Source organism: Bombus fervidus, chromosome 8, assembly GCF_041682495.2.
Source record: "Bombus fervidus isolate BK054 chromosome 8, iyBomFerv1, whole genome shotgun sequence".
NCBI lineage: Eukaryota > Metazoa > Arthropoda > Insecta > Hymenoptera > Apidae > Bombus > Bombus fervidus.
Window position 1 is genome coordinate 3,118,163 of NC_091524.1, and position 27,017 is coordinate 3,145,179.

Genomic DNA, 27,017 nt, shown 5'->3' on the forward strand with positions numbered 1-27,017 from the left:
GATTTTCCTCTTCATTTTCCTTTTTTTCATTTATTATCAATCGATAATATTAATAGATTATTGAAATGGCTGTAAGAATCTTTAATATGTACATACGAAAAGATGTTTGAAATTACTTTTTTGACAATACACACTCAATTTACTTTTCGTATTTAAATATAATATAAAATAATATAGATTTACCAAAGAAATAAAAGACGAAATTAATCTCCTTTAATTTCTGATTGTCTGTTTTTATTTTTGTTTTTGTATTCTTTCGTATCAAATATGTTTCTTCCGTTATACATACGTATTACAATGTGTCATTGTTCGGAAACACGTATATAAACATTTATCACCTGCTGTTGTTAACATGGGATCATTTAAAAATGATCATAAAGTAGGCATAAAAAATAGATACTTTATCATATTTTTTTTATCAATCTTCTTCTCATCTTATATAAAAACTTACTTTTCCTTTGGTACATACAGCACACAATAAGCATACAAATTAGTAGTAATTATTTCAGCTAGTTTCCAAATTAATCTTAATATGGAACAGATAAAAAACAAAACAAAATTTTGTAAAATTAGAAGTTAATTTTCAGATACCAATCAGTATTGTTGCCATTATATCATATCATTTTAACATATTTTTATCAATTTTATCTATCAATTTTTATCAATCTATTATAACTTCAATTAACTATTGAGGAGGAAAGGAAACATTTTTCTGTTTTCTATCAATACATTATTAATATATTAACACATGCATAAAAAAAAGAAGAAGAAGAAAAGAAAGAGAAAAGAAAGATATTTTTACTTTGTACATGATACATACATTCATACAGTAATGCAGTGTTCATTCTCTTCGTTTTTATGAATGAGTAGTGTCCTAATATGATAATATTAAATTTTTCTTTCTTAACGAATCAATCGAGTGTAATAACTATCGTTGCATGTTACTTTGGAAAAAATCAACTGGTTCGTTAACATTTATAGATATATACGGAGATATCTGTATTACACATTAGTAATAAACAGAAAACATGGTGACGATACTGAATAAATTGTTACTGCAATAGCGTGCTTCATTTAGTGAACTTCTATCATTCTAGAGTATTGGAAAGTTATCAAAATAAACAATGGTATTTGCTTACATCTAAAAGTCCCATTTGTTTGTGACATCAGATACAAAGGAAGAAAATGATCCATTTTGAAGATATCAGAATCAGAAAATTTCTTTAATACAACTATTACCGTTGAAAATTAAGGCTTTTCGCTTTTTAGAAAATTAATTATGGTATAGAAATTATTACGATGCATTCGTAATCTTAGTCAGCGTAACAATACTATTTACTGTCGTATTTTTGTTTAAATCACATTACTAACGATGTACTTTCGATGCAATCAAAGTTTTTTAATTATTCACTGCTTATCATCGAATATAAAATAGATTAGCAAATTCAATGTAAGTTGCATACACCTCTAATTATTTCGGAAAAGTATAAAAGATATCCGGCATGTAAAATGTATACGGCATGATAATAAATCAATGAAAATTTCTTAAACTTAAAGGATATTCAATGAATAGAAGAAGCAAGTGAGGAAATGAGAGAACAGAAAAGAGAGAGAAAGAGAGAGAGGAGAGAAAGAAGAAATGGGAAGATAGGTTTGATCATTAACAGCCGCATAAAATATGCAATGAACACATTACATCCATTCAAAAATCTATACAGTAACAATTAATATTAATATATTTGTCACGTTATTAATCGTTCAATGTAAAAAAAAAAGTTAAATAAGGCCAATAGATTTAAAAGCCGCATTATTCTAATTATCTGCAATATCACAGTACTTGCTGAAACATACAACACACGATTCCGATAGGCACAAGAGCCAATACCAATGACAATGGCAAGCACAATATTTTTCTTTCTATAAACATACTATATACGAGTATATATTGACCAATCGTCGATCGTTTTCTTTTTTTCTTTCGATTTGTAATCATTACATAATTTGTAATTATCACGTTTAGAAATTGATATGCCTTATCAAAAATTAATTTCATATTCTCCTTAAAAATTCGTACATATTTTTTTTCTTTTTTCCTATTTTTTTACCACACTTTATAGGAAATTTTAAGAATGATCGCGTCACATTGTAATAATAAAAGTCTATAGAAATGTTATCGTGTAAAAACATGACGAATGCCCACAAATTTGAATTTTACAATTACATATAATTCCATTCTCTACAATACTGTGTAATTCCAACAGTTATAAATTAAGAAAAGTCTGCCTTTTCAAAAATAGCGATTCATCCAACGACTCTGCGATTGTAACACAAGGGTAAGAAAAAGAAGAATAAAAGAGAGAAAAAGAAAAAAACAAGTTAGAAAACAAACGAGTATGATATGTTATTGAAACTAAGGAACAAACGCGAGGGTTTCCGTTTTATGTATGACCATTGTTCTTTTTCTCCTTCCCATGTAAAACATAGCATGGTGTGCGCATATACACACTGTACTTATATGTATGTGCGCGCACGCGTGTATGCATGCTCACTTGTCCACTTTAACCCAAACACACATGTACACACACTTTCTCACTCACTTACCCTCTGTCATACACAGACGCGCGTGCGCGTGCGCATTGACGATTTAACAAAGAATTTTATGATTCACATTATTCTAACTACTTGTCGATTCAGAAGAAACTTTTTCGGATAATATTTACAAACTCAAAGTTTTCCCAAAAGAAAAAAAAGAAGAAGAGATATATGAAAGATTGCGTTATTGTCGACTTGGCGGATACAAAAAGTTCTAAAGCTACTGTCATACGTAAACTGGACCTTGATTGTCATTATCGTCCAAACTTATTCGACTAGGATACGCAGGACCACCACCATCGTCAAAGAAGCGTCTAAAGGTGAATTCAAAGAAACCATGAAATGGTTTGCCATTATCTAGTAATTCGTCGGACTTGTTAGAATCGGACGATTCCGAATTTCGTAATTTATCGGGATCCACTGGATCAAAATTACTTGTATCGGTAGGATATTGTATTCGAGGTATGTGAGGAGCTACTTGCCGACGCAGTCCTTTCTCAAAGTCAATGCTCGCAAAAAATGGATGATTCTTTACTTCATCTGCGTTCTTACCTAACCGCCGATCTGCACCAACGCATAATTTTAGTATCAAATCCATACCTTCAGCGGATAGATTCGCTTGCTTCGGGATATGCAGAGTCGTTTCCCAATTGATCACCTGCAATATATGATATATCTCAAAGCTGCATTCAACATGCTATATCTGATGACAAAAAAGTAAGCAAATAAGTATCACAATTACCTTGTATTGTGTCTCGGCTGGAGTATTAGCAAGAAAAGGAGGAGAACCAACTAACATTTCATATAAAATTACACCGACACTCCACCAATCGCACAATTGAGTGTACCCTGTCCTTTGTAGTACCTCTGGTGCGATATAATTCGGTGTTCCAACCAAAGAATGGGCTAAACATCTTTGATGTTCTCTGTGTCTTCTACGTTCCAATGGTTTTAACTGGATGCAACGACATTCGTTATTCCAATCGTCGGCAGGATCCATCGAATCTTGTTTGCCATGTCCTATTTCAATATGAATAACAACATTGATATAATTGTAACTATATATGTATACATAAAGACACAAAGACACATGCATATATTAGAATGTAAAAATAAATCAATTAATAGGGAGCATACCATTTTGTTGATAATATTTAGAGTTATGAGTCCAACGAAATCCTGTACATAAGCCAAAATCTGTTAATTTGATATGTCCATCTCGATCAATTAAAATATTGTCCGGTTTAATGTCTCTATGAATAAAACCCATTTTATGAACACTTTCTACCGCGCACGTTAGCTCAGCTATATAAAATCTTGCTAGAGGTTCCTTAAAAATGCCAAATTTAATCAGCAACGACATCAAGTCGCCACCAGGTATATAGTCCATTACAAAATATAAATTGTCCTTATCTTGAAAGGAATAATAGAGCTTCACAACCCATTCGTTATCAGCCTCTGCTAATATATCTCTTTCAGCTTTAACATGAGCAACTTGATTACGATTTAACACATCCGCTTTCCTTAGAGTCTTCATAGCATAAAATTGATTGGTATCGAGTTTCCTAACAAGCGTTACTTCACCAAAAGCGCCAACTCCGATTGGTTTGATTTTCGTAAACATCGATTTATCCATTTTTGCCCGTTTCAATCTAATATAGTTCGATTCCTTCTGTGACAACATTTTCCTCATTTGACATTGAGCTTCCGCGCTAAGACCTATTTTAGCCATTTCTGTTTCTAGTTGAAGCCGACGGTATAATCGTTGCTTGTGAGATTTTAATACATTTTCAACGTGTTGTTCCATAAAGAATTTAAACGCCTGCGGAGAATAATTACGGACTTTACAATCTCTGCGTTCTTCTTCTTTTTCTTTACTCATATGTTTGCGCTCCGGTATCGGAGATTGATGCTTGATTTTGTAAGACGAAGGCGATGAACCAGCAGCTTTCGCTCCATTGCTGTCTGGTGAATGATTATTATTATTATTGTTGTTGTTGTTATTGCTGTTGCCACCACTACTGCTATTACTGTTGTTACTGGCGTTACCATTGTTACCAACGTTGTTATTAGGTCTCAAAGAAATGGATGTGGATGTTACTGGAGGTAAAGGCGGCGCTTCTGTAGGATGTTGACATCCATCTGCCGGTGAATATTTTCTTTGTAACGGAGGATGTAATGCGACTGGAGAAGACCTTAGGGTCGTGTTATTATCTATCGTCGATATGCAGCTAGGATCATCGGTGGTAGCTGTTCCATAGGGAGGTGGAGGTACTGGGTGATGCATGCCTCGTTGTGCTGCTAATGCTTGCATCGTTGTCGCGTAACTTGGCGGTTCTGTAGTAGGCACTCCTACCGAAACACCTAAGTTTATATTATTTGTCGATGTTGCACCAATTGTGCCACTGTTCAGTGGTGGATACGCAGGTGGTGGTTGTTGTGACGATTGTTGCTGCTGTTGCTGCTGCGGTTGTTGTTGTTGCTGTTGCTGCTGTTGCGGTTGTGGTTGCTGTTGTTGCTTTTGTTGAATGGATGATGCGTACGATGGTGGAGGTGGAGGTGTGTTACTGGTAGTGGAAATCGGTTGTGGAGAAGTCGGTGCGATTGCGGTTTGTAATACAGGTTTTTGTACTTGTGTACTCTTAACAGATTGCATAATGATCGGTGGTTGTGTTTTTGCCTGTCGCGCACCCCAAGCTTGCAATGGAGTCGGTCTAGCCATCGATGCTTGTGTACTCGGAGATATAGCGGAAACGGTGATCGGACTTGGAGAACCGGCCGACGTTGGACCGGAATAGATACCAGAGGAAGGGCTTTTGCGATAATCTTGCTGAGACTGCGTCGGACTTTGCCTGTTTTGTATAGAGGCACTATAAGATGGTGGTTGTACTGGGCCAGCCGACGAAGAAGACACTATGGGATACGGTGGTGGTGGTTCGACTTGAGTATTAGTACTGTTATTGCTTGTTTGATAAATACTGAGAGCTTGCATTTGTTGAGAAAGTTGTTGCTGAACTTGCGGACCATTCTGAACGATCATGGGCTGACGACAATTAGAATTATTATTTGAACTTGCTACTGGACTTGTACCTCTTTGTGGTAGATTGACCGATGTTGAGATTGGTCCAGTATTACCAGGTGTAGTAGGAGGTGGCCGCGTTGGAACAACCGGAGCAGGAGACATTCTCTTAAGCATTTGCTGCATATTAGTAGGTACGTTTGGCTGATTATATGGAGCGTGAGGCGGTGGCGGCGGCGGTGGTGTAGAACTGCATCTAGGAGGTGGAGGAGGAGGTGGTTCTCGTTCTACAAAATTGCTCGGCGAATATTGTCGACTCAATTGCGGATGTGGGCTAAGTTCTGTCAAACGTGGACTATCGGATCGTGAACTTCCTGCTCCACTATCCAATGCGGGACTACCACGTTGTAAACTCAATTCTCTTTCCAAACTAGGTTTCCTTATTAATTTGCTGTTAAGTTTACCGAGACCGTTCAAAGATTCTCCCTGTGCCTGTTTTAAGAATTCTATAGCTGCATCTAGACGCCAACCAGCTAACTTCAACGCGCGCAATGCAATTTCCTGTACACATATATGGTATAATATAAAATTTTGCTACACAATGTCAACCACCAGCTAGTTTTGAATAAATTTGTTGCTATAAACAATATTTTTGTAATGTTTATAACGATACACATACCTCTGAATATCCCATTGCTAAAAGCTGAGCTAATAATTGTCGTTGATCAGATTTATCAATGGTAGAACCTGAAGCTGCAGAGAGACCACTAAGTCCTGAAGCAGAACTAATGCCACTGGTAGTTGATAAAGTAGATATAGTACTAGCAGCGCTGGAACCTACTTCGCCTGCTCCTCCAATATTCGCAAAAGGTAGCAAAGAATTGCGAATTTCAGCCAAAGCTTTTTGATGATATCCAGAGCCACGAGTGCTCGATTTGCTAACCGTGGGTGGATTCATAGTGGCCCATGCTAGGCCTTCTCAGACCTAGCTTTAATCCGGCTGTGACATATATATATATATATACATACATCTAAAACATAATACCAAGTTATTTTCTTACAATGTTGAAACATTGCTATAACATTTTGCTATCGTATTTATTGTACGATATCATTCTGAATGATTACATATTATTCCAAAAATATCAATTCCATCCAAAAATACTTGAAATTTTGGACATATAAATTGTTAACAGCTATTTCATACTTGCAATGTTATCTAATTAATTCCATAGTTGATAGGTCACTTGTAATACATATGATATAAATTCCTTTATACCACATAATGCTTGTAAAACTGGTTAAATGCAAATATATTTTAATATAGAGCTTTTGTGTTGTCATTAGAGTGCTATTACTATGCATTACACAAAATACAAACAACAAATTGTGATTTGAAAAATACAATGTCCATTATTAAGTACACTTCTATTGAAATATTTTCAATTATATACACGATAAAATAATGTTAATAATAATAATATGATAAATGTTAAAAGAATATGTTACAAGTTATAATAGATTTTAAATGCTTTCGGAATCACTTTACTCATTTTGTTCAGCATTCGTATGTAATATATTTTATTTGAAAATTTTGTTTCGGTCATTGAATGCAAACAGCTTCATGTGTAATGTTACAAACGACTTTTCATATCTTGGTAAGTACATAATGTTGAGATCCATCAAAAATCTAACCTATTCATTAGATGCGTGACGGATCACTCCAGAAAGTCCTCTGTACGTAAAATGGGCTACGGTAGCACACACTTTCTTCAGAAGACAGAAGGCATTGGATACGAAATTTCTTGAAATAAGTTTAACTGAAACAGCAATCAGGAGAGAACGACTTCAGAGCATATTCTATTCTCACGTTTCCACAGAATCCATGTGACGAGGTTAACGTGCACATAGAACTTTTAATTCACTATTTTCCCTTAAAACTAATTCTGTGCTATTCCAATTTACAATCGTAATTACTTCAGCAACAACAAAGAAAGGTACAGCCGTAAATTACTAAAGTAACTGGCAGCCATTTTGAAGTGCCACATTCCTACACCGACTTGACACTCTTTTTCGTAATTTACGATATGCACTAAGTTCGTGCGCGAAAAAACAAATAGCTCTTTCTAATTAATACGTAATACGGTTAACGTTTATTAGTTCTCCAAGAAAATGGCAGATGATTTTGGAAAAGTAATACTTTAAATACATTGATTATGCAAAATTTATTTAGCCTTTTACAACTATGTATCTCTTCCTCCTATAAATAAAAACGTCAATACATTATATTATTGCTTCTTTTCTCTAATTTAAGAATTATTTTCTATATCTTTAATCAACGTTTAAATCTATTTAAGGTCAGGGAAAAGAGAGAAAGAGAGGGTGGGAGGGCGAGGAAGAGAGTTAAAGTACTGCTCTTAAAAAATCTGCACTTCTTTTCTTAAATATTCACTATACCTTTATTACTTTCGCAGTTTTAATAATTAGTTATGTGTGATATCCAAATGATAACAAAATCTGTGCAAACATATTATTATCATTTTTAATTTTGTTTAAATATAATTATAACAATAATAATGTAATTATATCATTTTTGTTAAGTCCAGTCTCTATATACCTTAATTATTTGAACAGATGAATAGAAAATATCGAATTGACAAAATTATTTTGATTAATCTGATCATTTCTTTGTTATCATAATGCACAATGGTGCGCGCGCGCATACACTTATGTTTGTATGTAAATGTTAAAATCAGTATGTATTGAAATTGAAAAGCATGAAATAAAATTGAATCTGAACGGCAAGGGGAGAATAAAATTAATATAAATTACTGTCGTATTTAAATTTCATTATGGCATAATTTTTTTAATTATTCATATTTTCATAGATATTATCATCAAACATTTTAAAGTAAAAATATATAAGACATTTACATTGTAACTTATTATTATTACAACTCACCACACAAATATAACATATATGTTATATAAATTCAGATTAGAGTTGCATGAAATATTTTTTATCTTTTTTGGACTTCGTATTTATTGCTTATTCCTCTTCTTATGATCTTTATGATTGTTACTGTTATATTATTGTTCATCGTTATGTTGATATTCATAGAACAAACATCACATAAAACTTAAATTTTTTAGTGTTACGTTAATTTTCTGATACCTGTTAAACAACAAAAATATGAAACATCGAATTGCATTTAACAACAACAATCATAATTTACAATAAAATTTAATCAATAATATTAACATTGAATTATTTACAGTTTCTACGTTGTATGTGTGCGCGCGTATGTGTAACGTTTTTTTTCACTTAGCTATTGGCCGCATTTTGACTATTTTTTATTGAATTAAATAAAATTATAGTTGCATTATAATAAAATATTTACAATTTTAACGTAACATACAAATGGGCCACCTTTAGCAATGTTACTTTGTGTTATGAAATAAAAGTGACATTATTCTAATTTATATTATATTTCATTTTCGTAATATATTACTAATATTGTTACTCTACTAATATTATTAATAGATGTGATATGCATTAATCGTAACAATTAATTAAATGTAAAAAGTTATGACATCGGTTTTATTACATATTCTCATATAATTATAAGGGAATCAATATTGTTATAATAGAAAACGTTATACATTTATAATTATATAAATGAAACAAATAACAATTAATTACATATGTATACAAACCATAGACAATAATGTATATATGTACAACATTTTATAGTTTAGCTTTATGCTTAGACTTCGTTTAGCTTAAACTCCGTTAAATTTATACAGAGATTAATTCTCAGCTCAGATAGTCAACGTGGGATGCGTGCTTTTAATTTTAATTAATCATTTGATAGATATATCTTAGTAAATTGTAAGCACCCGTCATAGGACGCCGTAAAATATCATGAGGACATCGTGGGATGTATATTTAGATTTAATTAATTTAGATATATGTATATATATATATATATATAAGTATATTGTGCGTACTTTTTGTACGAAGATACATTGTTTGACTTAAAGTAAAAAGTTCAAAACTGCTTTATCTAATATTAAATATTAAATTATATATGAAATAGAACAATCGATTTAACAAAATGTTTATAGTTTTAGTTTTTAAAAATTTCCCTCGAATTTAAAATCTTTGATACGAAAGGTTGCCAATAGGGTTGCGATCTAATGTACCTCAGATTAGTATCTAATATCTATCTTTAGTATCTACAGGTATCTATCTTTAGTTTAGCTTTACTTTTAAGTAGGTTTCAGTTGTAAGATCTAGATTAAGTTAATTTTAAACCTCATTATTGTATAACAAGGGATAACGAGGGAGTTATTATTTATTCTAGTTTTAAACCTTAGTCTTAAGTCTTACTTTTAAGTCTTAATTTTAAATTGGGTCACATTGTTAATTTTAAGCCTTAGTTTGGAAAGATCGATGTACTTGATTGATATATATTTATCCGCAGAAGCAAGCTTTTGGTGATCTTTTTGCTCCTTTGTTGATCTTTTACTCTTTCCACTGGTCGTAATCTATCTGTTTGGGTTATCGATAAATTGTATTGCGAATTTCTGAGTCAGACTATCTATATTTGATAATATACATATAATTAATAACTTATTTGAGAATATAAAAATGAAAATAGAAAAGATTAGAAAATTTACATTTTTATGTTTCATGCGTATGAGACTACAATTTTATTTGAAACTAATTAAACGAATCGTCTAACTATATGTAATGTACATGTGTAATATACGTAATGTGTGTACAGTATTTTATTATTTTGATAATATGTCATGCTTTCTCAAATATTGTAAAAGTATAAAATTCTATACTTCGTTGTCGATTATGGGATATTGTGTTCTGCATATATTTTATTTAGAATTTCATACATGGTTCTAGTTTTAATTCTAACTGGTATTATACTGTATCGGTAACATCGCATGTGACGCGAAAATGGTAACGGGGTCAAGTGACCTCCAAAACGTGGACCACGAAGAAGTATCGTAGGTCACGTCTATTCTACTAGAACTATTCCATTAGGACGATTAAATCAATAGATGTAAAAAAATATTGTTCTATTGTATTTATAAAACAGAAATATGTGTGTGTATGTCACTAATCTATCCTTTGATAAGAATCAGACTTTGATTTAACATTTGTAAGAAGTATTGTTCATTATGCTAGTGAGGTAATAAAAATAGTTTAATTTGACAACATTTTGTTAAAACAAGTATACAGATTATATTTCATGAGTCAACAAATGAATTGCGATACATTATTAACAATTTTTGTAAGCAAATTGATGTGGTTTAAATTGTGGTGATTTATACCTAGTAAGCGTTTATCTTTAGAATCTATATTCATTTCGTAAAATAATTGGTAGATGCTTTATGTACAAAATTATCGCATACAATAGTTACATTAAAGAACAAGTCCTTGATATGATAGACTATCCGTTTCCGGAGATTCCATTCTATTCCTTAAATGTTCTAATGTATTAGCTAAATGTTTTTGAATTTGTTCTGTTTCTTCACTAACTTCTAGGTTGGGGAGTTCTTCTTTAATCTTTGCGATCACTTGATTTACAATATCAACAGTGAACTGAAAATAAATAGTTATTAAAATATATACATTAATAAAAACTCTCAAGAACATCAGTAATTCTTACCGTAGTATTGTCTTTCTCGTAGAAATAAATGTAATGATTTAATAGTTCTACATACAATTGTACTTGAACTGAAGTATCCATGCACTGATTTGCAATTTTGATACCTTTTCTTAAACATTCTAATACCCTAGATTTATTTTGCATCTAAAATAATTGCGCAATTATATTTATTTGATTATATTTTGTAATAATACTATTAAATACTACACATGTATAATTATACTTACATATTACTAAAAAAAAAAAAAAAAAATACATATATATATATAATACTCACTTCTTTTCCACCAGTTGCTAATGATTTTCCAGACCAGAATATGTGAGAGCAAATAGCAATTCCTCTACATTGATCTGGTTTTCTTAATAATTTGCTAGCATATAAAACACACTGATTGCGTATTGGTTCTGCATTTTCTTCACAAAAACAACTCATTTGCTCAAATGTAGCAATGATCAATGTAATAGCTGCTAACTGTGCCTTAGAATCACTTATTTCATCTTCATATATTGAAAATGCTTGACTCATAAATTCATAAGCAACCATCTCAAAATTATCGAAACGAATTTCTCCTATTGCTATTGCACCCTGAAGAAATAATCTCAATGGCAGTTCAGCCAGTTCTGCCTTCATTAAAGCTGTAATAGTTGCATGACAGAATTGAAAGATTTTTTGACATTTTTTCTGCCACATTTCATCCTACAAGAACAGAAAATTAAGTTAATCATCTAATCTAAATGTTACAGCAAGTAAGTTAGTAATTTATTAACTTGATCCTTTAATCCCTTATATGTGAAAGCAAGTTGGTAAGCTTGAAATACAATTGGTGGTAGAGTATATTTTATTCTCTTATTTCCACCAGCACTAAAATGTTTTCTGGCTGCACTTAATATCATATATTGTTGATCAGCTGTCTCAGACTTAAAATGATGTATTAATCTACCAAGTAGACCCTGTTCTTCTGCAAAGTCTTCAGGATCTTCTTCTATGTTGGGTTGATCTGGTTGGTCTTGTACCAATGGAGATACCATAGAAAGAACTGCATCTACTTGTTCTTGAGTTGGTATTAAAGTCTCATTTTCTAAAATGTTTGTTATTATATAAATAGCTAATAACTTTCTGCCTTCATAGTCAAAGTAATCTAGTAATGGAGCAAAATGCTCAAGCTTCAAAACAGTTAAGATGTTTTTATAATTATCTATTGGAATTTTCATTAGTCTCACTAATTCTCTTGATACAGCACTATTATACTCAAGCCTGAAAATTTATTAAATTCGTTACATAATTACGTTTGTAAAAACTTAATTCTATTGTATTATACATACTTATCTACATTCTGTTTTTGGAATATTTGAACAGTTGTTAACAAAACTTTATCCACATAGTTTACTCTATCAGGATAACACTTATGTGCTAAATTAATGAGGGCTACTTGAAGAGAAACTATATCCTCTGGGGGCATATCTTGTCTAGTCTGCAAATGATAAATAATTTTAACAACAAAAAAGATTATTAATTCAGTAATTATAATTCTAAAAATAATTCTCAGACTTAAACTAAGTGAGTAAGGATAACATACATTGGTAAGTAATCACATTAATATCAAATATATGTAGTACTTGATCATCACAGAAATTATAAATGCAGTAAAATTTAGTTAATGCTATACATCCTTCTATTTCACAAATTATATTTACCTGTATAATTATAGCTATCTGATCACTGAAAACATCAAAAAGTTTTACATCCTGTGGAATTCCTGGTACTTGATTAGGACTTCCTGGTCCTCCCACACCGTCTGATCTTTGACTAAATGCTGCAAGACGGTCTATTAACGAAATAATTATATTTTTTACATTTACACCATTCTGCAACTCAGCGCAAGATTTTAAAAATGCATTTAAAGTTTGTAGATGAAATTCATCAGGAAAAACCTAAATAAAAATATGGATATATTATTAATTATATTACACTGTTACTTCAAACATTTTTAGTTATTTTAATTACTTGTATTATGCACTCCATAAGATATTCTTGAGCAATTGCATCTCTGCAACTGACTACTTGTTCTAGAATGCCTGGTAAAACACGCTAAAAACCATTGTTATTAGCCAATAACAAACACTTTTTAATACTTCAACAAATTAAATGTATTTAAGATCAACCTTTTTGTATTTCTCTAAAGTAACTGATTCCAACTGGCTAAGTCGAACAAGATTAGTTCCCACTAATATTCTAAGTTCTTCTCTTTCTCTTTCCCTTCTTTCTCTATCTCTAGTATGACCTTGATGTTGCATGCGTACCCATAATTTATTCATTTCAGCAAAATTCATCAAGACAAAATCTATACTGTCACGAACCTAGGAAAGAATAATTATTTGCTTTTGCATAATTGCATAATTTGTATAATTTGCTTTTATACATACACTTCCATCTTCATCATCTTCTTCAGCAACATCTGGTAAAATGTTACGAGTGCACTGTAGTAGGTAATTCCTTAAAAAGAGACCCCTTAAAGGATGTTGAACTCCTCTACACATTTCTACCAAATCTCTTAATAAGTCTCTTTTTAATCCAGGTGTTGTTTTGATATATACTAATCCAACAGTGATAAGTAGATACCTATAAGAATATATATATTATCAGGATATCATGACTAATAATATATTAACTATGCACAACATAATATGCATAATGCATACTGTCATGATAATTCTGTAATAAACTTACAGTCTAGGCACAATATTTCCAACATATTGCACTAATTCATATAAATCTGTAACTTTTCTCCCTTTCTGAAATTCATCTAACAAATAAAGTTCTAAATGTCTTAGTTCATCAGTAATAGCCATATCTAACATTAAATGTAAAGAAAAATATATTGTTATTATCTTATTATTAAAAATAATTAGTTATTTAAAATTAATAAGGATACATAATTCATAATAACTTTTTGGACTTAAAAGAGATGTTCGAAGTTCTCCTAACATTGTAGCTGCATGTTTTAATGCATCCATCAATTTGGATTTGTCCAAACAGTGTTTCATTTGGAAAGCTTGTACTTTAACCACACCAATCGCATCTTCAAGTAGTTTTTCTTGCTCTTCTACTCCCGTTATAGCAGGTGTCATTGGCTGCGAGAAAAATAAAGATACCTACCAGGAACACCAGGTAGTACCATGCTAGGTAAGCCACTCAATGCAAGCATGCACCATTTTATTCTTCTATGATAGAAAAGAAGCAAGGAGGAACTAATCTACTATATTATATCTATAAAACTAACCCATTAATATTTATAAAAAGAAAGAATTACATAAATTATGCAAAAAGCAAAAAATCCTCTGATTTTACAATGCATTTATAATAAAAATGTACTATAATTAAAATATTCTTGATACAGGTTTCAAGTTTTGTTATTTTTGATACAATGTTTGATTAAAGTTAGAGGTTATAATTTTAGCAAGATATTATTAAATAAAAGAAAATGTATTATTAAAATGACTTTTCTATCGCATTTAATAAAAGATTAAAAAATGTCAGACGGACCTTAAACATTCACTGAAATGTTCAATATAAACAACGAAATTTTGACAACAGTTAACCTTCATGACACTAAAATAATTTTGTTAAGGATAATTTCTTATATCTTCGTTCGAATTCGATTGGCATATAATGGACTGTTTCCATAAGCAAGGATTTAACATGCTTTTTAAGTTTAAATTTATACTTACCATTTTCTTTTTCTTAAAATAACTCAACACTTATTTCCCACACTTGAAACACCCACCGCTGAAAGTGACACGCTCCATACGAGCTGTATGTATATACTAGTATATGTAATTATCATGGACATAGGAATATATTCTTACAGATATGTACTTTGCAGTAATTACAAATATGTACTTCGGATTAGATATACTGATATACAAAGACTAATATTTGCATATATTGTATATTGTATATATATATATATATTGTGTCTATATATATATAATATTTATTGTTATAACAGATAAAATTATTTCTATTTATTGAACTACAAAAATTAAAAAAGTTTCTCTTAATAATTCATGATATTTAATCATAAATATTGATTTTATAATTTTCCTCTACTAAATTGAATATTTATCAAGATCTTACTTATTTTATTTAATAGATAATGTGCTTGCGATATCACTGATTGAAGGAATAAATAAATATTTATATTTTTATAGATTTTATACTTTTTTATTTATAAATACTGTATCTAAATGTATCTAAATTATTATACATGTACAAGATTACATGGGAGAGTATTCATCATATACAAGATTATCCAAGGAGAGCCTATCTGTAGCAACCTGCTCCTATTAAATAAACAATCTTTTTATGAATCAGAACCTTTAATATGAACTGATCATAAGCTGTGAAATATCAATTAACCTTCAATGATTTCATATAAATATCCAGTTCATCCTCAGTCTCAGTTTCATTTGTATCTTCAGTTGGACCTATAGTTTCAGGTGATTCTGAATCAAAATATTTATCTTCTTCATCTTGTGTTCTTATATCTATGTTGTCATAAGCTTCATTATCATCAACAGTACTAAAAAGATATAAAAAATATATTTATAATGTACAAACAATAAACTAAAATTCCATTATGAAATTAAATACTTATAAATACCTGTAATCAAAATCTAAATCTTTTCCATCCAAAAAGCTTTGGTACATATTTGTCACAAATTCTTGTTTTAGTACTTGCTGTTCAGACTTTGAAATGCAATGTGGCTTTCTTACTGCTTCATTTTTATGTTCTATTTCATTTTCTAAGCTGAATGTTTTACCCCAACATGTAGTTTTTTCTTTATTATCATTTGAATCATATATATCCTCTTGTTCTTCATCTGTATCATTTTCCTCTAGTACATTTTGTTCTTCTTCCTCTTGTAATTTTTGTTTCATCTTTAAATTATCCCGTTCAATATTTTCCATTAATAAATTCAAGAAAGTAATATTTTTAGTATCTATATTATCCCTAAGTTTCTTTTGTTTCTCAGTCATATATTGTCCAATTAAATGCTCGTATAACAATGGATTTCTTTTCATCATTTCAGTTTCACTAAAGTATTCTCCTTCTTCTATTAATGTTTTTAAGGCCTGGTATCTTCTATTTCTAACATCTGTTTGTCTTTTTGAGTTGTTAAAATATCTTTGTAATCTATTACAATGATAAGCGACTTCATAATCTTTATCTTTACAGTTTTCAAAAAACTTTAAATGTTCTTTTTTCATATAATGACCAAATTTGGACAAGAATAAACAGTAACTTTTTTTAAGAATATTACGTGCAATTATTAACTTTTCTTTAAAAGTTAAATCTGGATCATCTTTTTGTTGATTCTTGAAAATTGCGTTACTTTTTGCTATATGATGCAACAGTTCTTCTTTTAAACTTTTATCCACTTCATTTAAAGAAGTTTGTTGCGATTCACTTTCGTTGTTTTTGTAATTTACAGTCATATCCGATACATTATTTTGTGTATCTTCTTGCTTATTCATGTTTAATCACACTGTTTTATTTGATAACCACAATTTTAACATAATTCAATCAGTACGATTAATTTATTGATTTGTATTACTTTATATTACTATTATTATTAAAAATGAAGCATATATTGTAATTCTACATTTACTGACGACGTAAATCTTTTAAAATAATGCTTTTGTTTTTATTTTTAATTTAATGTGTGTTTTTTATACAAACCATATCATATACATCATCGACACTGGCTGTCATCAAAAACCTAACCTACAAGTTTGCTTTGATATGAGACTGTATAATTCGAAATATGATACACCACGATATATATAATAAATATTAAGATACATATATATATGTATATGTATATATATATATAAATACATACATGCGTGTGTATACATATATTAGTTTATAAACTGAAATACATATTTCATCAGTAAGTAGTACATTATAATATGGCAAATCTGTTATATTATTGTAGGTTGTCTCTTAATTATTATTTCAAACAATTTTTGCAAACAATTATGGTATTTTGAATAACAGATAAGAAATTTTACGAAATAATAAGTGTTTAGTTGTTAATTATGTGCAATAGGAATTTCATACTTCTCTTACAACTTATTACAAAATAGATGTTGTGTCTACATAAGTAGACATTGATTCTTTTGTAATATACTTTGTTTTACAAAGGTGCATTTTTTAGTTTGAACTTATTTGTAGATTTTAAATATGGATAGGTGGTTAACTGATGATGATGAAGGAACATGGAAATGGAATTGGACAGAATTATGTGGGTATAATGGAGGCATTAAGCCTTTAAATCCAGATACCCATGATCTTGATATTTGCTTTCAACAACTTTGTCTCCAGGTAATTCATTGACACTGATGCTTCATGTGCATAAATCATACATATTATAATATCTTTTAAAATACTTTTTAGATTCCAGTTTTAATCTGTATTGCTATAATTTCTGCTTATCATTGTGGAAAAAGAAACATATATCCTATTCGTCATTTTGGCTCTAATTATGTTATAAAGTTGAGACTTATAATTACAGTGTGCCTTATAATTCTTCCTATACTTAGAGCATATATTATTCTTAGTAATACTGTTCTTGCTCCACTAAAGCATGTATTACCCAGTAATAATCCGATACAAGAATATATTATGACATCAACTAAAAAGCCAAATGTATCTTTGGAGGATTTAAGTATATTACATCATATACAAGATGAATGGAATCGTACTATTGATTTTGCAAAATCAATTTTTTCCCCAAAGAACAGCATTCAGAATATCACCGAATCTTCTGTTATTTCTAACACACAAGAATATGGTCTAATATTAACTGCAGTCAAAGATAAAGTCACATCAGCTAAACCTATTGACTACCTTGTGGCAGGTACTGAAGGATTAGCATGGGTTGTTCATCTTTGTTTCATAACAAGCTTAAGAAGAGGAAGGAATTTTAATCCACGTGGTCCAGTTTCACTTCGGGCATTAATATTTTTATTGATTGTTATTTCTACATTGCTGTTAAGAAGTCATATCAAGTACAATCCTCAAAATGATGTTTTACCAAATTTGTCATTGGGATTTAGTATCAGCGTTGTCACTCTATTAATACTTTATGCTATAACATTGATACCCGGTCATAGTAATTTACAAGATATGAGATCATCTCAATTTAATGAAGTAAGTTATTATAAGTTGTTTATTTCCAAATATAGTGGTTCATATTATCAGTGATTAGTGTTTTTTGTTTGCTTATCAGTGTAAGAGATTTCAGACATCTGCTACTAAATGTATGTGCTGTTACCAAATTGACTATGATATCTAAAATCATGGATTATTAAGTAAATATAGATATCACAAATCAATGAGAAATATGTTTATAGATAGGAGAACAAACTGCACTATTGAGTAGTCCTAATTCTTCTTATGTAAGATTTCCCGAAGGGCAGGACCCAATTTATCTTGGGACTGCTATGGAGGATGCAACCGCATCTTCCAAACTTATATTTCATTGGGTAAATCCATTAATGGAAAAGGGTGTCCATGGTTTATTAAATCATTCAGATGATTTATTTGATTTACCAGAATATATCAGCACTAATACAATTAATCAAAAGATCGACAAGCATCTACAAAATATGGTAAATGTAATATTATACTTTTTCAACTATGTTAATGACCAAAATAGTTACTTTTAAACTTATAAATACATTGTAGCCAAATGATATAACTAGTCAAGTAGAAAATTTTGAGTCAATATTAGAAACACATGTTCAAACAGTTACAAACAAAATGACCTTGTTTAACCTATTGCATAAATGCTTTGGTTGGGAGTTTTATTCTGTTGGAATATTAAAATTTGTCACTGACTCTACTTCATTTATGGGACCATTAATACTGAACAAATTAATTGGTTTTATTGAAGACAAAAATGAACCTCTCTTATATGGATACCTATATGCATCATTAATATTTATAAGTGCTTTAATAGGTAGGTATTCATAAAACTAATTAATTCTTGAATAAGGAATATGTTTGCTGGTGGCCCTAACAATTTTCTTATTTTAGGAGCATTTTGTAATACTCATTTCACCTTCTGGATGTCAGTAGTTGGTTTAAAAATTCGTTGTACAGTTGTAACTTTGTTGTATAGAAAGATTTTGCACTCTTCAAATATTCAATTGAAGCAGCAATTTAATTTTGGTGAAATTGCTAATTTTATGAGTACAGATAGTGATAGACTTGTCAACAGTTGTGCAAGTTTTCATGCATTTTGGAGTATACCATTACAAGTAATTTCTTGTTTTATTGTATAGCTCTATTAAAAATCGATTTATGAGCACTTAATATACTTCTATATTTATATGTTTTTCAGTTAATTGTAACATTATATCTTCTATACAAGCTAATAGGAGTTTCATTCTTAGCTGGAATTGCTTTTGCAATAATACTTATACCTATAAATAAAGCGATAGCAACTCAAATTGGAAAATATAGCACGAAATTAATGGAATGTAAAGATCAAAGGGTGAGACTTGTAGGGGAAACATTACGCGGAATAACTACGATTAAATTAAATGTGTGGGAAGACCATTTTTTGCGGAATATATCAAGTTAGTGCATCTTCAGAAATACGAATTTGTTTTTTTATCATTCTCTCATCTTCGTACGTGATATTTTATACTTTCGTTTTTTTATATAGAATTGCGTGAAAATGAGATTAAATATTTACGGGGTAGAAAATATCTAGATGCTTTATGTGTCTACTTTTGGGCTACAACACCTGTATTGATATCTATATTAACATTTGCTACGTATGTACTCCTTGGACATGAACTTGATGCAAAGACAGTATTTACTAGTATGGCATTATTGAACATGTTAATAGCTCCACTAAATGCATTTCCATGGGTTTTGAATGGTCTTACAGAAGCTTGGGTATCACTTAAGAGAATTCAGAAAATGTTAAATGTGAGTTAAGGTCGCAGTTTAGTTGCGTTTTTATAGATTTAAAATTGATTAAAAAATATTAATTAAATTCAACTTAATATAGTTGCCAGATGCTGATATGTCATCATATTATTCAAAACCACCGCCTGGAATAGATCTAGTGCTTCAGGATACAATGTTTAGCATAAACACAGATCAAAATATAGAACAAAATGGTCTTACTACTCCTAAAGATGTTTCAAGTCCATCTGGTAGTTCAGAGTCTAGAAAGATTGTTACTTTTGAAGATGATGCTATTTTTAGTCTACATGACATTAATATTACTGTTCCAAAGGTAATAACATTGCAATCCATTTTAATTGAATTAAATTTTATGAATTGTATACTTTGTTCTAGGGACACTTAATTGGTATTATAGGAGAAGTAGGTAGTGGAAAATCACTACTTTTAGATGGTATTTTAGGTGAAATTATTAAAGTCCGTGGTACGATAGCAGTAAATGACATCGAAAACGGTTTTGCGTATGTAAAACAAAATCCGTGGTTACAACGTGGTACAATTCGAGACAACATTCTTTTTGGGAAATCATATGATTACAATAAATATAAGTAAGTATTGAATTGTATATAAGAAAAAATATTGCAGTATTCGTAACTTAAGTAAATTATTTATAACAGGAATATTTTGAAAGCATGTGCTCTCAGTGCTGATTTAAATTCCTTGCCTAAGAAAGATCTAACACCTATTGGCGAAGCAGGAAACACGTTAAGTGGAGGTCAAAAAACAAGAATTTCTTTGGCACGTGCTGTATATGCAGATAAAGATATTTATTTATTAGATGATGTTTTGGCGACTTTAGATCCAAAAGTCGCTAGTTACATATTTAAACGTGTTATTATGGGTTTACTGAATAACAAAACAAGATTGTTTTGTACTCATCAAACCCGATATTTAATGTATGCAGATTTAGTTATAGAAATGTCAAAAGGCAGGATCATTAATCAGGGTAAACCAAGTGATATGTTACCTGATATAGAAGATTACTTATTATCTTCAGAGTCTATAGAGTCAGACTTAGACAATATATCCATAAATGATTTACCAAGAGAACTATATCAAACTGATAAAAACAAAAAGGATCCCTTGCTTGATGAAGAATATAAAGAAAAGGGCAAAGTTCAACTTGGTGTATATAATTGTTACATAAAAGCAATAGGATATTATTTAGCAATTTCAATAATGCTCTCTATGTTCCTAATGCAAAGTTCCAAAAACGTCACGGATTTATGGCTTTCTTATTGGGTCACTCACAGTAACACAAGTGTAACTAATATCACAGATAGCTCACCAACTTTACGATTAGATTATGTCTTTGATAATTATAATATAAGCACTAATTATTATTTAACGGTATATGCGCTGTTAGCTGTATTTAATACATTATTCACATTAATGAGAGCATTTATGTTTGCATATGGTGGAATTCAAGCAGCAATTTCTATACACAAACAACTTTTAAAGGTTGTAGTACGGGTATGTAAACTTCATAAAAAATACCTAATATCATGCTAAAATATATAGCCTGAATAACATAGGATATTTCTTTAGGCTAAAGCTGTATTTTTTGATATTCAACCATTTGGAAGAATTCTAAATAGGTTTTCATCCGACACATATACAGTCGATGATAGTCTACCTTTCATTGCTAATATATTATTCGCTCAGCTATTTGGATTGATTGCAACAGTTATTGTCATAGCCTATGGAATACCGTGGATACTTTTGGTACTGGCGCCATTGGTACCGGTTTATCATTGGATTCAAAATCATTATAGGTGTGTTGCTTGAAACATAACACGAATGTGTCTCGAATCACATGTTATTTTATTAATATTTTCAGATTAACATCGAGAGAATTGAAGCGTTTATCTAGTGCCGCACTTTCACCATTATATGCACATTTTAATGAAACTCTACATGGACTATCTACCATTAGAGCTTTTCGCATGGTATCTCGCTTCAAACAAGCAAACGAACTCTTGTTAGAAATCAGTCAAAAAACGCAGTTTGCGTCGTTTGCAGTGAGCCAGTGGCTTGCATTAAGATTACAACTCATTGGAGTAGCACTTTTAGCAGGAGTGAGCAATATAGCAGTTTTACAACATCAATATGACATTGCGGACCCTGGTTTAATAGGTCTTATTATAACTTACACCTTGTCCGTAACTGGGTTGCTATCTGGCGTAGTAAACGCATTTGTTGAAACGGAGAGAGAAATGATCGCGGTTGAACGTGTAAAACAGTATTTAGAGAATGTTCCAGTAGAAACTGCAAAAGGAGAAAATCCACCATATGCTTGGCCGAGTCAAGGTGTAATTGAATTTAGGAACGTCGTTTTAAAATATAGGTAATTAACACAACTAATTAAATGCTATTATCCAGTATTATAATCGATGTTTAAACCATACAGAGAGCATTTAGTGCCATCATTGAATGGCATATCATTCGTTACGAGGCCAGCAGAAAAAATTGGAATTGTTGGTCGTACAGGTGCTGGTAAAAGTTCCCTGTTTGCTTCATTATTTAGATTAACGGAAGTAACTTCCGGGAGTATATTGATCGATAACGTGAACATACGAACTTTACAACTAAATGCAATAAGGTAAGATTTCGTTAAACTAATTACCCAATTTAAGAAATGATTAATTTATCAGTATAGACAAGTAAGAGTTTAAATCATTTCAGATCTCGATTAGCTATCATACCTCAAAATCCATTTTTATTTTCGGGTACGATACGAGAAAATCTTGATCCGCTAAATCAATATCCAGACTTACAAATATATAAAGCTCTCGAGAAATGCAAAATTCATTCGTTGGTACATCGTTTAGGGGGTCTTGGTGCTACTTTAAATGAAAGTGGTAGCAATTTTAGTGCAGGACAAAGGCAATTGTTGTGTTTAGTCAGAGCAATTTTACATAACGCTAAGGTATTATCAAGTTTTTAAATTGGAAACACAACATATTATTTTATATAATTTTTAATTATTAATCTATTCTTATAGATCGTCTGTATCGATGAAGCTACGGCAAACGTTGATCAAGAAACAGACAAGTTTATTCAAGCAACAATAAAGTCTTCCTTCCAGGCCGCTACAGTACTCACTATAGCGCATAGGATAAGGACGATCATGTACTGTGATAGGTATGTTAGTTTTACAGTTTACTGTAAACGTGTATGTTTGATACGCATCTTTTTTTATTTTAGAGTTCTTGTAATGGGAGATGGCGAAGTTTTAGAATTTGAAGAACCGAATTTATTGATTCAAAATGTTAATTCCCATTTCTATCATTTGGTAAGCCAAGAATTTTCTGACAAAGAGTGAACGTTCTAAGACTACATATGTTTCATCTAAATATATTTATTTTTTCTTACGCAACAAACTTTTTACAAGTACGTAATTTTATAATGTGTCATAGTATTAGTTATTTTTACTGCATATAGCATAATGCATCTTGTACATCATCGGTAAGAAATCTGTATTTTGTCCTATAAATCATAATTATTTTCGTACGAATATAATCTATAAGAATATAAATAATGTGCTAATTTAGTAAACGTATTAGGAGATTACGATACAAGACAAAATATTTGATTTTTTATTGTTTTATACTTAAGACATTTGTACTAAGTCAGACTACCTCTTATGTTGTTGGTAATATACGTAAAAATTCATAAAAATCGATATATCCTTTTCTGTAACGATCTAATTCTTTGAACATCGTTTGCCATATTGTCGGTAATACTTTCAAGTTGACAGACTTGCTTGCAGAATAGAAATCATCCAATATTAAATATCCTTTATCTACAAGAGAGGCTCCTTGATGTCATTGAAAAATCTATTGTTAACAATACCTACGATCCTTATCCAGTAAAGCGAATAATAATTCTGCATTAACGTATGAATCATCCTTTTTACTCTTCTTGAACACCCATGATTCAAACTCCCCGTACAAAATTCTCTCAGTAGACTGAAAAATCTGCTTCACTTCCGTCTACAGATCAAGACAATAATTAAACTTTTTTTAAGCAAAAAATTATTTTCTTCTTAAAAAAGGACTTTACTTTGTTCGGGCGACATCCGAAGACAACAGTCATTGCTATTTTATACTCTCGTTTGCTCAAAGATCCCCTTCCATCAACGTCAGCATAGTTAAAGGCCTGAAATCAAATTTCAAATCACCAAAATTTCGGATATTACAACTATTACCGCGATCGAATCTCCATTTTACAATGCTCGCGCGATCCTTGATGCCGTTTGGCTTCATCTCGGTCTCCCCGAATGGATCCGGCTAGAATGAAACTTTCTTGAACGATTTCCATATTAAGCAATTTGATGAAAGCGAGGTGTTGCCTGTAGTCGCGTAATAGCGTAATAAGAGGGAGAAGGTATCGGTCTTTCACGCGAGGAGCTCGGCCGACACGTATTATATTGTAATTAAAGCGGTGCCTCTCCTTTCAGGCTGTGGTATTTTGTAATATTCATCGCGGGGCCAATTAACGCTGCCGCGGGACACGTACACGCGTCTTCCTGCGGCTGTGTGCGCCCGATGACATAACGCGTCTGCTATATCCGGCATTCAACGGACGTTTTCGCGGCCTCTGTTACCGTTCTTCGTCGTTGAAAACTAATGAGCTGTAACCCCGACTGATTTTACTTCCCGGTTTTTAATTACCCGCCATTTAAACCCGTTTATTCCTTTTTTCTGTTCCACGCATATACGTATATCGTAATAGGGACGATATTATTTTTCACGCGCATCCGCTCGATGAAACAGGCTAATACGACGACAGGCCAGTACAATTATTTATATGGCGCTAATGATGTACGTTTCGCACGATCGTCTGTCGTACGTTCTCACCGCGACATCGACGACAGTTCAAACAAAGCATATACCTCGCACATATTGTGTTCATTTCTTAACGACGATTTCATACGAGGCTAAATGTTTCTACGTGTGACAAAATTCTGATAAAATCTATACGTTCAATCTGTACGATAAAATCTGTAAGTTCAACGATCGTATCGATTCAGAGAGTTCCTTTGAGACAAACTGAACTATGACCAACGATAGATGCTCTTTTGTCAAAGGTGCCACGTTTCAATAACGCAGTTTCCTTGTCTGCAATCCGTTCGAGGTTCGTGCCCCTTTGGAAGCTATGAATTAAGTAATTTTCATAATTCTTCGTCTCGCCGCGATTCTCAGGGCGACGCGCCGTCACAGATGGGAATCTAGCGTGGCGGCAGGAGCTCTGTTTTTTTTTTTTGCTCTTTATAGACGCGACGACGAGCCGCCTTTGAAACACGTGTGCTTCCGGCGCAAAGCACAGGCAATCTCGGCTTAAAAGCGGAGCCTTATGGTATCGTGTCATCAGCCGATACTCTTCGACAGACCATAAAATGCACGTAGGTAAACGTTCGTAAAGAATAAGTTTACGGTATGGATATTTCAATCGCAAAATAGAAGTTTACAGTACAGTATCGCATTTTCTGCCATTGAGGAAGAGCAAGTTCCGCTGGAGCGTCTCAGGGTTTACGTGTACAGGTTTTCCTTAAAAAGAGGATTAAACGCGAAGCGTGGAATATTTGAAATTTCATCTTGGATGTAGTTCGTCTCGTGACACAGCCGGTATACGCACAGCCCTTCGCTCTTGCGCGTCTCGCTGGGCACTCGAGGCTTGAAGCACAGTCACTAGCGTAGGGGGCTTGCCGGCTACCCCAAAAGTGCACCTATCAAGGGTTGGTTTCAACGAGCTCACAGCCCTGGAGACCCTTACTATCGCGGCGACTGCGCACCGCTCTTCGAAAACTAGTTCGCGTTTTGTTATTGGATTCTCGGGCGACGTTTCGAGTTGGCGAACGGCAGAAATCGCGTGTCGAGATCGAACGGAAAATGCATGCTCGTTTATATGTCGCACGGTAGCGTACTAACACGCGTTAATGTTAACGTGTATTTTACCGGTTGACTCGTTGCAATTTGCATGCGTTTCCATTTCACGCACTATTTGCCTGCGGGGCGATGCCTGGTCACGCCTCGAATATCGTCGCATTTATCTAAGAATATTACTCGTCGTTAATAAACATAGTCGAAACTATCGGTGAATTAGTAACGCCTGGTACCCATGGCGCCCCGTGTTTGATGTCTACGGGTTTATCGTCGATGCGGCGCGATCTCCACGGTAGCGAAGGGTGTCTAGGCCTTCGTTTACCCTTGAAGTTACACGGAAAATATGCCAATATCGTTCGAATGAGGGGTTCTGGGGTGGATAAGGAAACTAGGCGACGATGGCGCGATTGCCAGCGAACGCTGTGGAGAAACATTTACTAGAGATCGTGTCTACGCCCCCGTTAAACGGTTTCTCGCATGGAAGAAAAGTTTGATTCGCAGGCCATGGTGAAACGCGTTCTCTTCCGTGGTGGACACACATGCATGATGTCAAGCGACTGGCTGATTACATGGCAACGGACCATATATTTGCATTAAGCCGCGACTCACCATAACTCATTACGTCCACAATTCTCTTTCGTCAGTCGGCAACATGTTGGTCGCATAAATCACAATTTGCCCTCCACCGCTCACAGGTGGACACGACTAGCCGAGCTCGAATCTTGAAAACGCCATGCGATCGCAGTGTGTACCATGCAAAACCGAAACGATACCCGGT

At 32.2% G+C, this 27,017-nt stretch overlaps 5 protein-coding genes across 10 annotated transcripts; 1 reads left to right on the plus strand and 4 right to left on the minus strand.

The window, feature by feature from the left end:
- Nucleotides 1-203: 203 nt before the first annotated feature.
- Nucleotides 204-7,788, minus strand: Wts (serine/threonine-protein kinase warts). Of its 2 annotated transcripts, none has more exons than XM_072008666.1 (5): nt 7,307-7,788; nt 6,291-6,611; nt 3,730-6,172; nt 3,335-3,612; nt 204-3,250 (listed from the first exon to the last, which is right to left on the minus strand). In XM_072008666.1, the coding sequence occupies exons 2-5, from the start codon at nt 6,567-6,569 to the stop codon at nt 2,819-2,821; spliced, it is 3,432 nt and encodes a 1,143-aa protein (XP_071864767.1). In that variant the 5' UTR covers nt 6,570-6,611; nt 7,307-7,788; the 3' UTR covers nt 204-2,818. The 2 variants fall into 2 exon arrangements, with proteins under 2 accessions (XP_071864767.1, XP_071864766.1); XM_072008665.1 differs by having other exon boundaries at nt 6,291-6,642.
- A 3,061-nt stretch (nt 7,789-10,849) lies between these two features.
- Nucleotides 10,850-15,146, minus strand: LOC139990306 (vacuolar protein sorting-associated protein 35-like). Of its 2 annotated transcripts, none has more exons than XM_072009452.1 (12): nt 15,031-15,146; nt 14,235-14,454; nt 14,030-14,153; nt 13,726-13,921; nt 13,465-13,659; nt 13,307-13,390; nt 12,997-13,233; nt 12,625-12,773; nt 12,070-12,556; nt 11,579-11,998; nt 11,302-11,445; nt 10,850-11,234 (listed from the first exon to the last, which is right to left on the minus strand). In XM_072009452.1, the coding sequence occupies exons 1-12, from the start codon at nt 15,031-15,033 to the stop codon at nt 11,055-11,057; spliced, it is 2,439 nt and encodes an 812-aa protein (XP_071865553.1). In that variant the 5' UTR covers nt 15,034-15,146; the 3' UTR covers nt 10,850-11,054. The 2 variants fall into 2 exon arrangements, with proteins under 2 accessions (XP_071865553.1, XP_071865554.1); XM_072009453.1 differs by having other exon boundaries at nt 14,235-14,433; nt 15,031-15,145.
- A 342-nt stretch (nt 15,147-15,488) lies between these two features.
- LOC139990307 (coiled-coil domain-containing protein 97-like) lies at nt 15,489-16,963 on the minus strand. The gene is made up of 3 exons (XM_072009454.1): nt 15,966-16,963; nt 15,722-15,884; nt 15,489-15,645 (listed from the first exon to the last, which is right to left on the minus strand). Exons 1-3 carry the CDS (start codon nt 16,838-16,840, stop codon nt 15,580-15,582), a joined length of 1,104 nt encoding a protein of 367 aa, XP_071865555.1. The 5' UTR covers nt 16,841-16,963; the 3' UTR covers nt 15,489-15,579.
- A 148-nt stretch (nt 16,964-17,111) lies between these two features.
- LOC139990305 (ATP-binding cassette sub-family C member 10) lies at nt 17,112-24,257 on the plus strand. Its single transcript, XM_072009451.1, has 17 exons — nt 17,112-17,259; nt 17,544-17,693; nt 17,766-18,521; nt 18,725-18,982; nt 19,059-19,332; nt 19,410-19,633; nt 19,717-19,954; nt 20,044-20,312; nt 20,395-20,625; nt 20,688-20,899; nt 20,969-21,824; nt 21,900-22,126; nt 22,192-22,698; nt 22,762-22,953; nt 23,037-23,280; nt 23,356-23,495; nt 23,559-24,257. Exons 2-17 carry the CDS (start codon nt 17,553-17,555, stop codon nt 23,674-23,676), a joined length of 4,887 nt encoding a protein of 1,628 aa, XP_071865552.1. The 5' UTR covers nt 17,112-17,259; nt 17,544-17,552; the 3' UTR covers nt 23,677-24,257.
- LOC139990309 (EF-hand calcium-binding domain-containing protein 11) lies at nt 23,733-25,330 on the minus strand. 4 transcript variants are annotated; one of them, XM_072009456.1, is made up of 5 exons: nt 24,584-25,330; nt 24,417-24,512; nt 24,211-24,346; nt 23,993-24,156; nt 23,733-23,874 (listed from the first exon to the last, which is right to left on the minus strand). In XM_072009456.1, the coding sequence occupies exons 1-4, from the start codon at nt 24,617-24,619 to the stop codon at nt 23,996-23,998; spliced, it is 429 nt and encodes a 142-aa protein (XP_071865557.1). In that variant the 5' UTR covers nt 24,620-25,330; the 3' UTR covers nt 23,733-23,874; nt 23,993-23,995. The 4 variants fall into 4 exon arrangements, with proteins under 4 accessions (XP_071865557.1, XP_071865556.1, XP_071865559.1 ...); XM_072009455.1 differs by having other exon boundaries at nt 23,733-24,156; nt 24,584-25,324; XM_072009458.1 differs by lacking the exon at nt 23,733-23,874 and having other exon boundaries at nt 24,003-24,112; nt 24,207-24,346.
- Between the last annotated feature and the right edge of the window lie 1,687 nt (nt 25,331-27,017).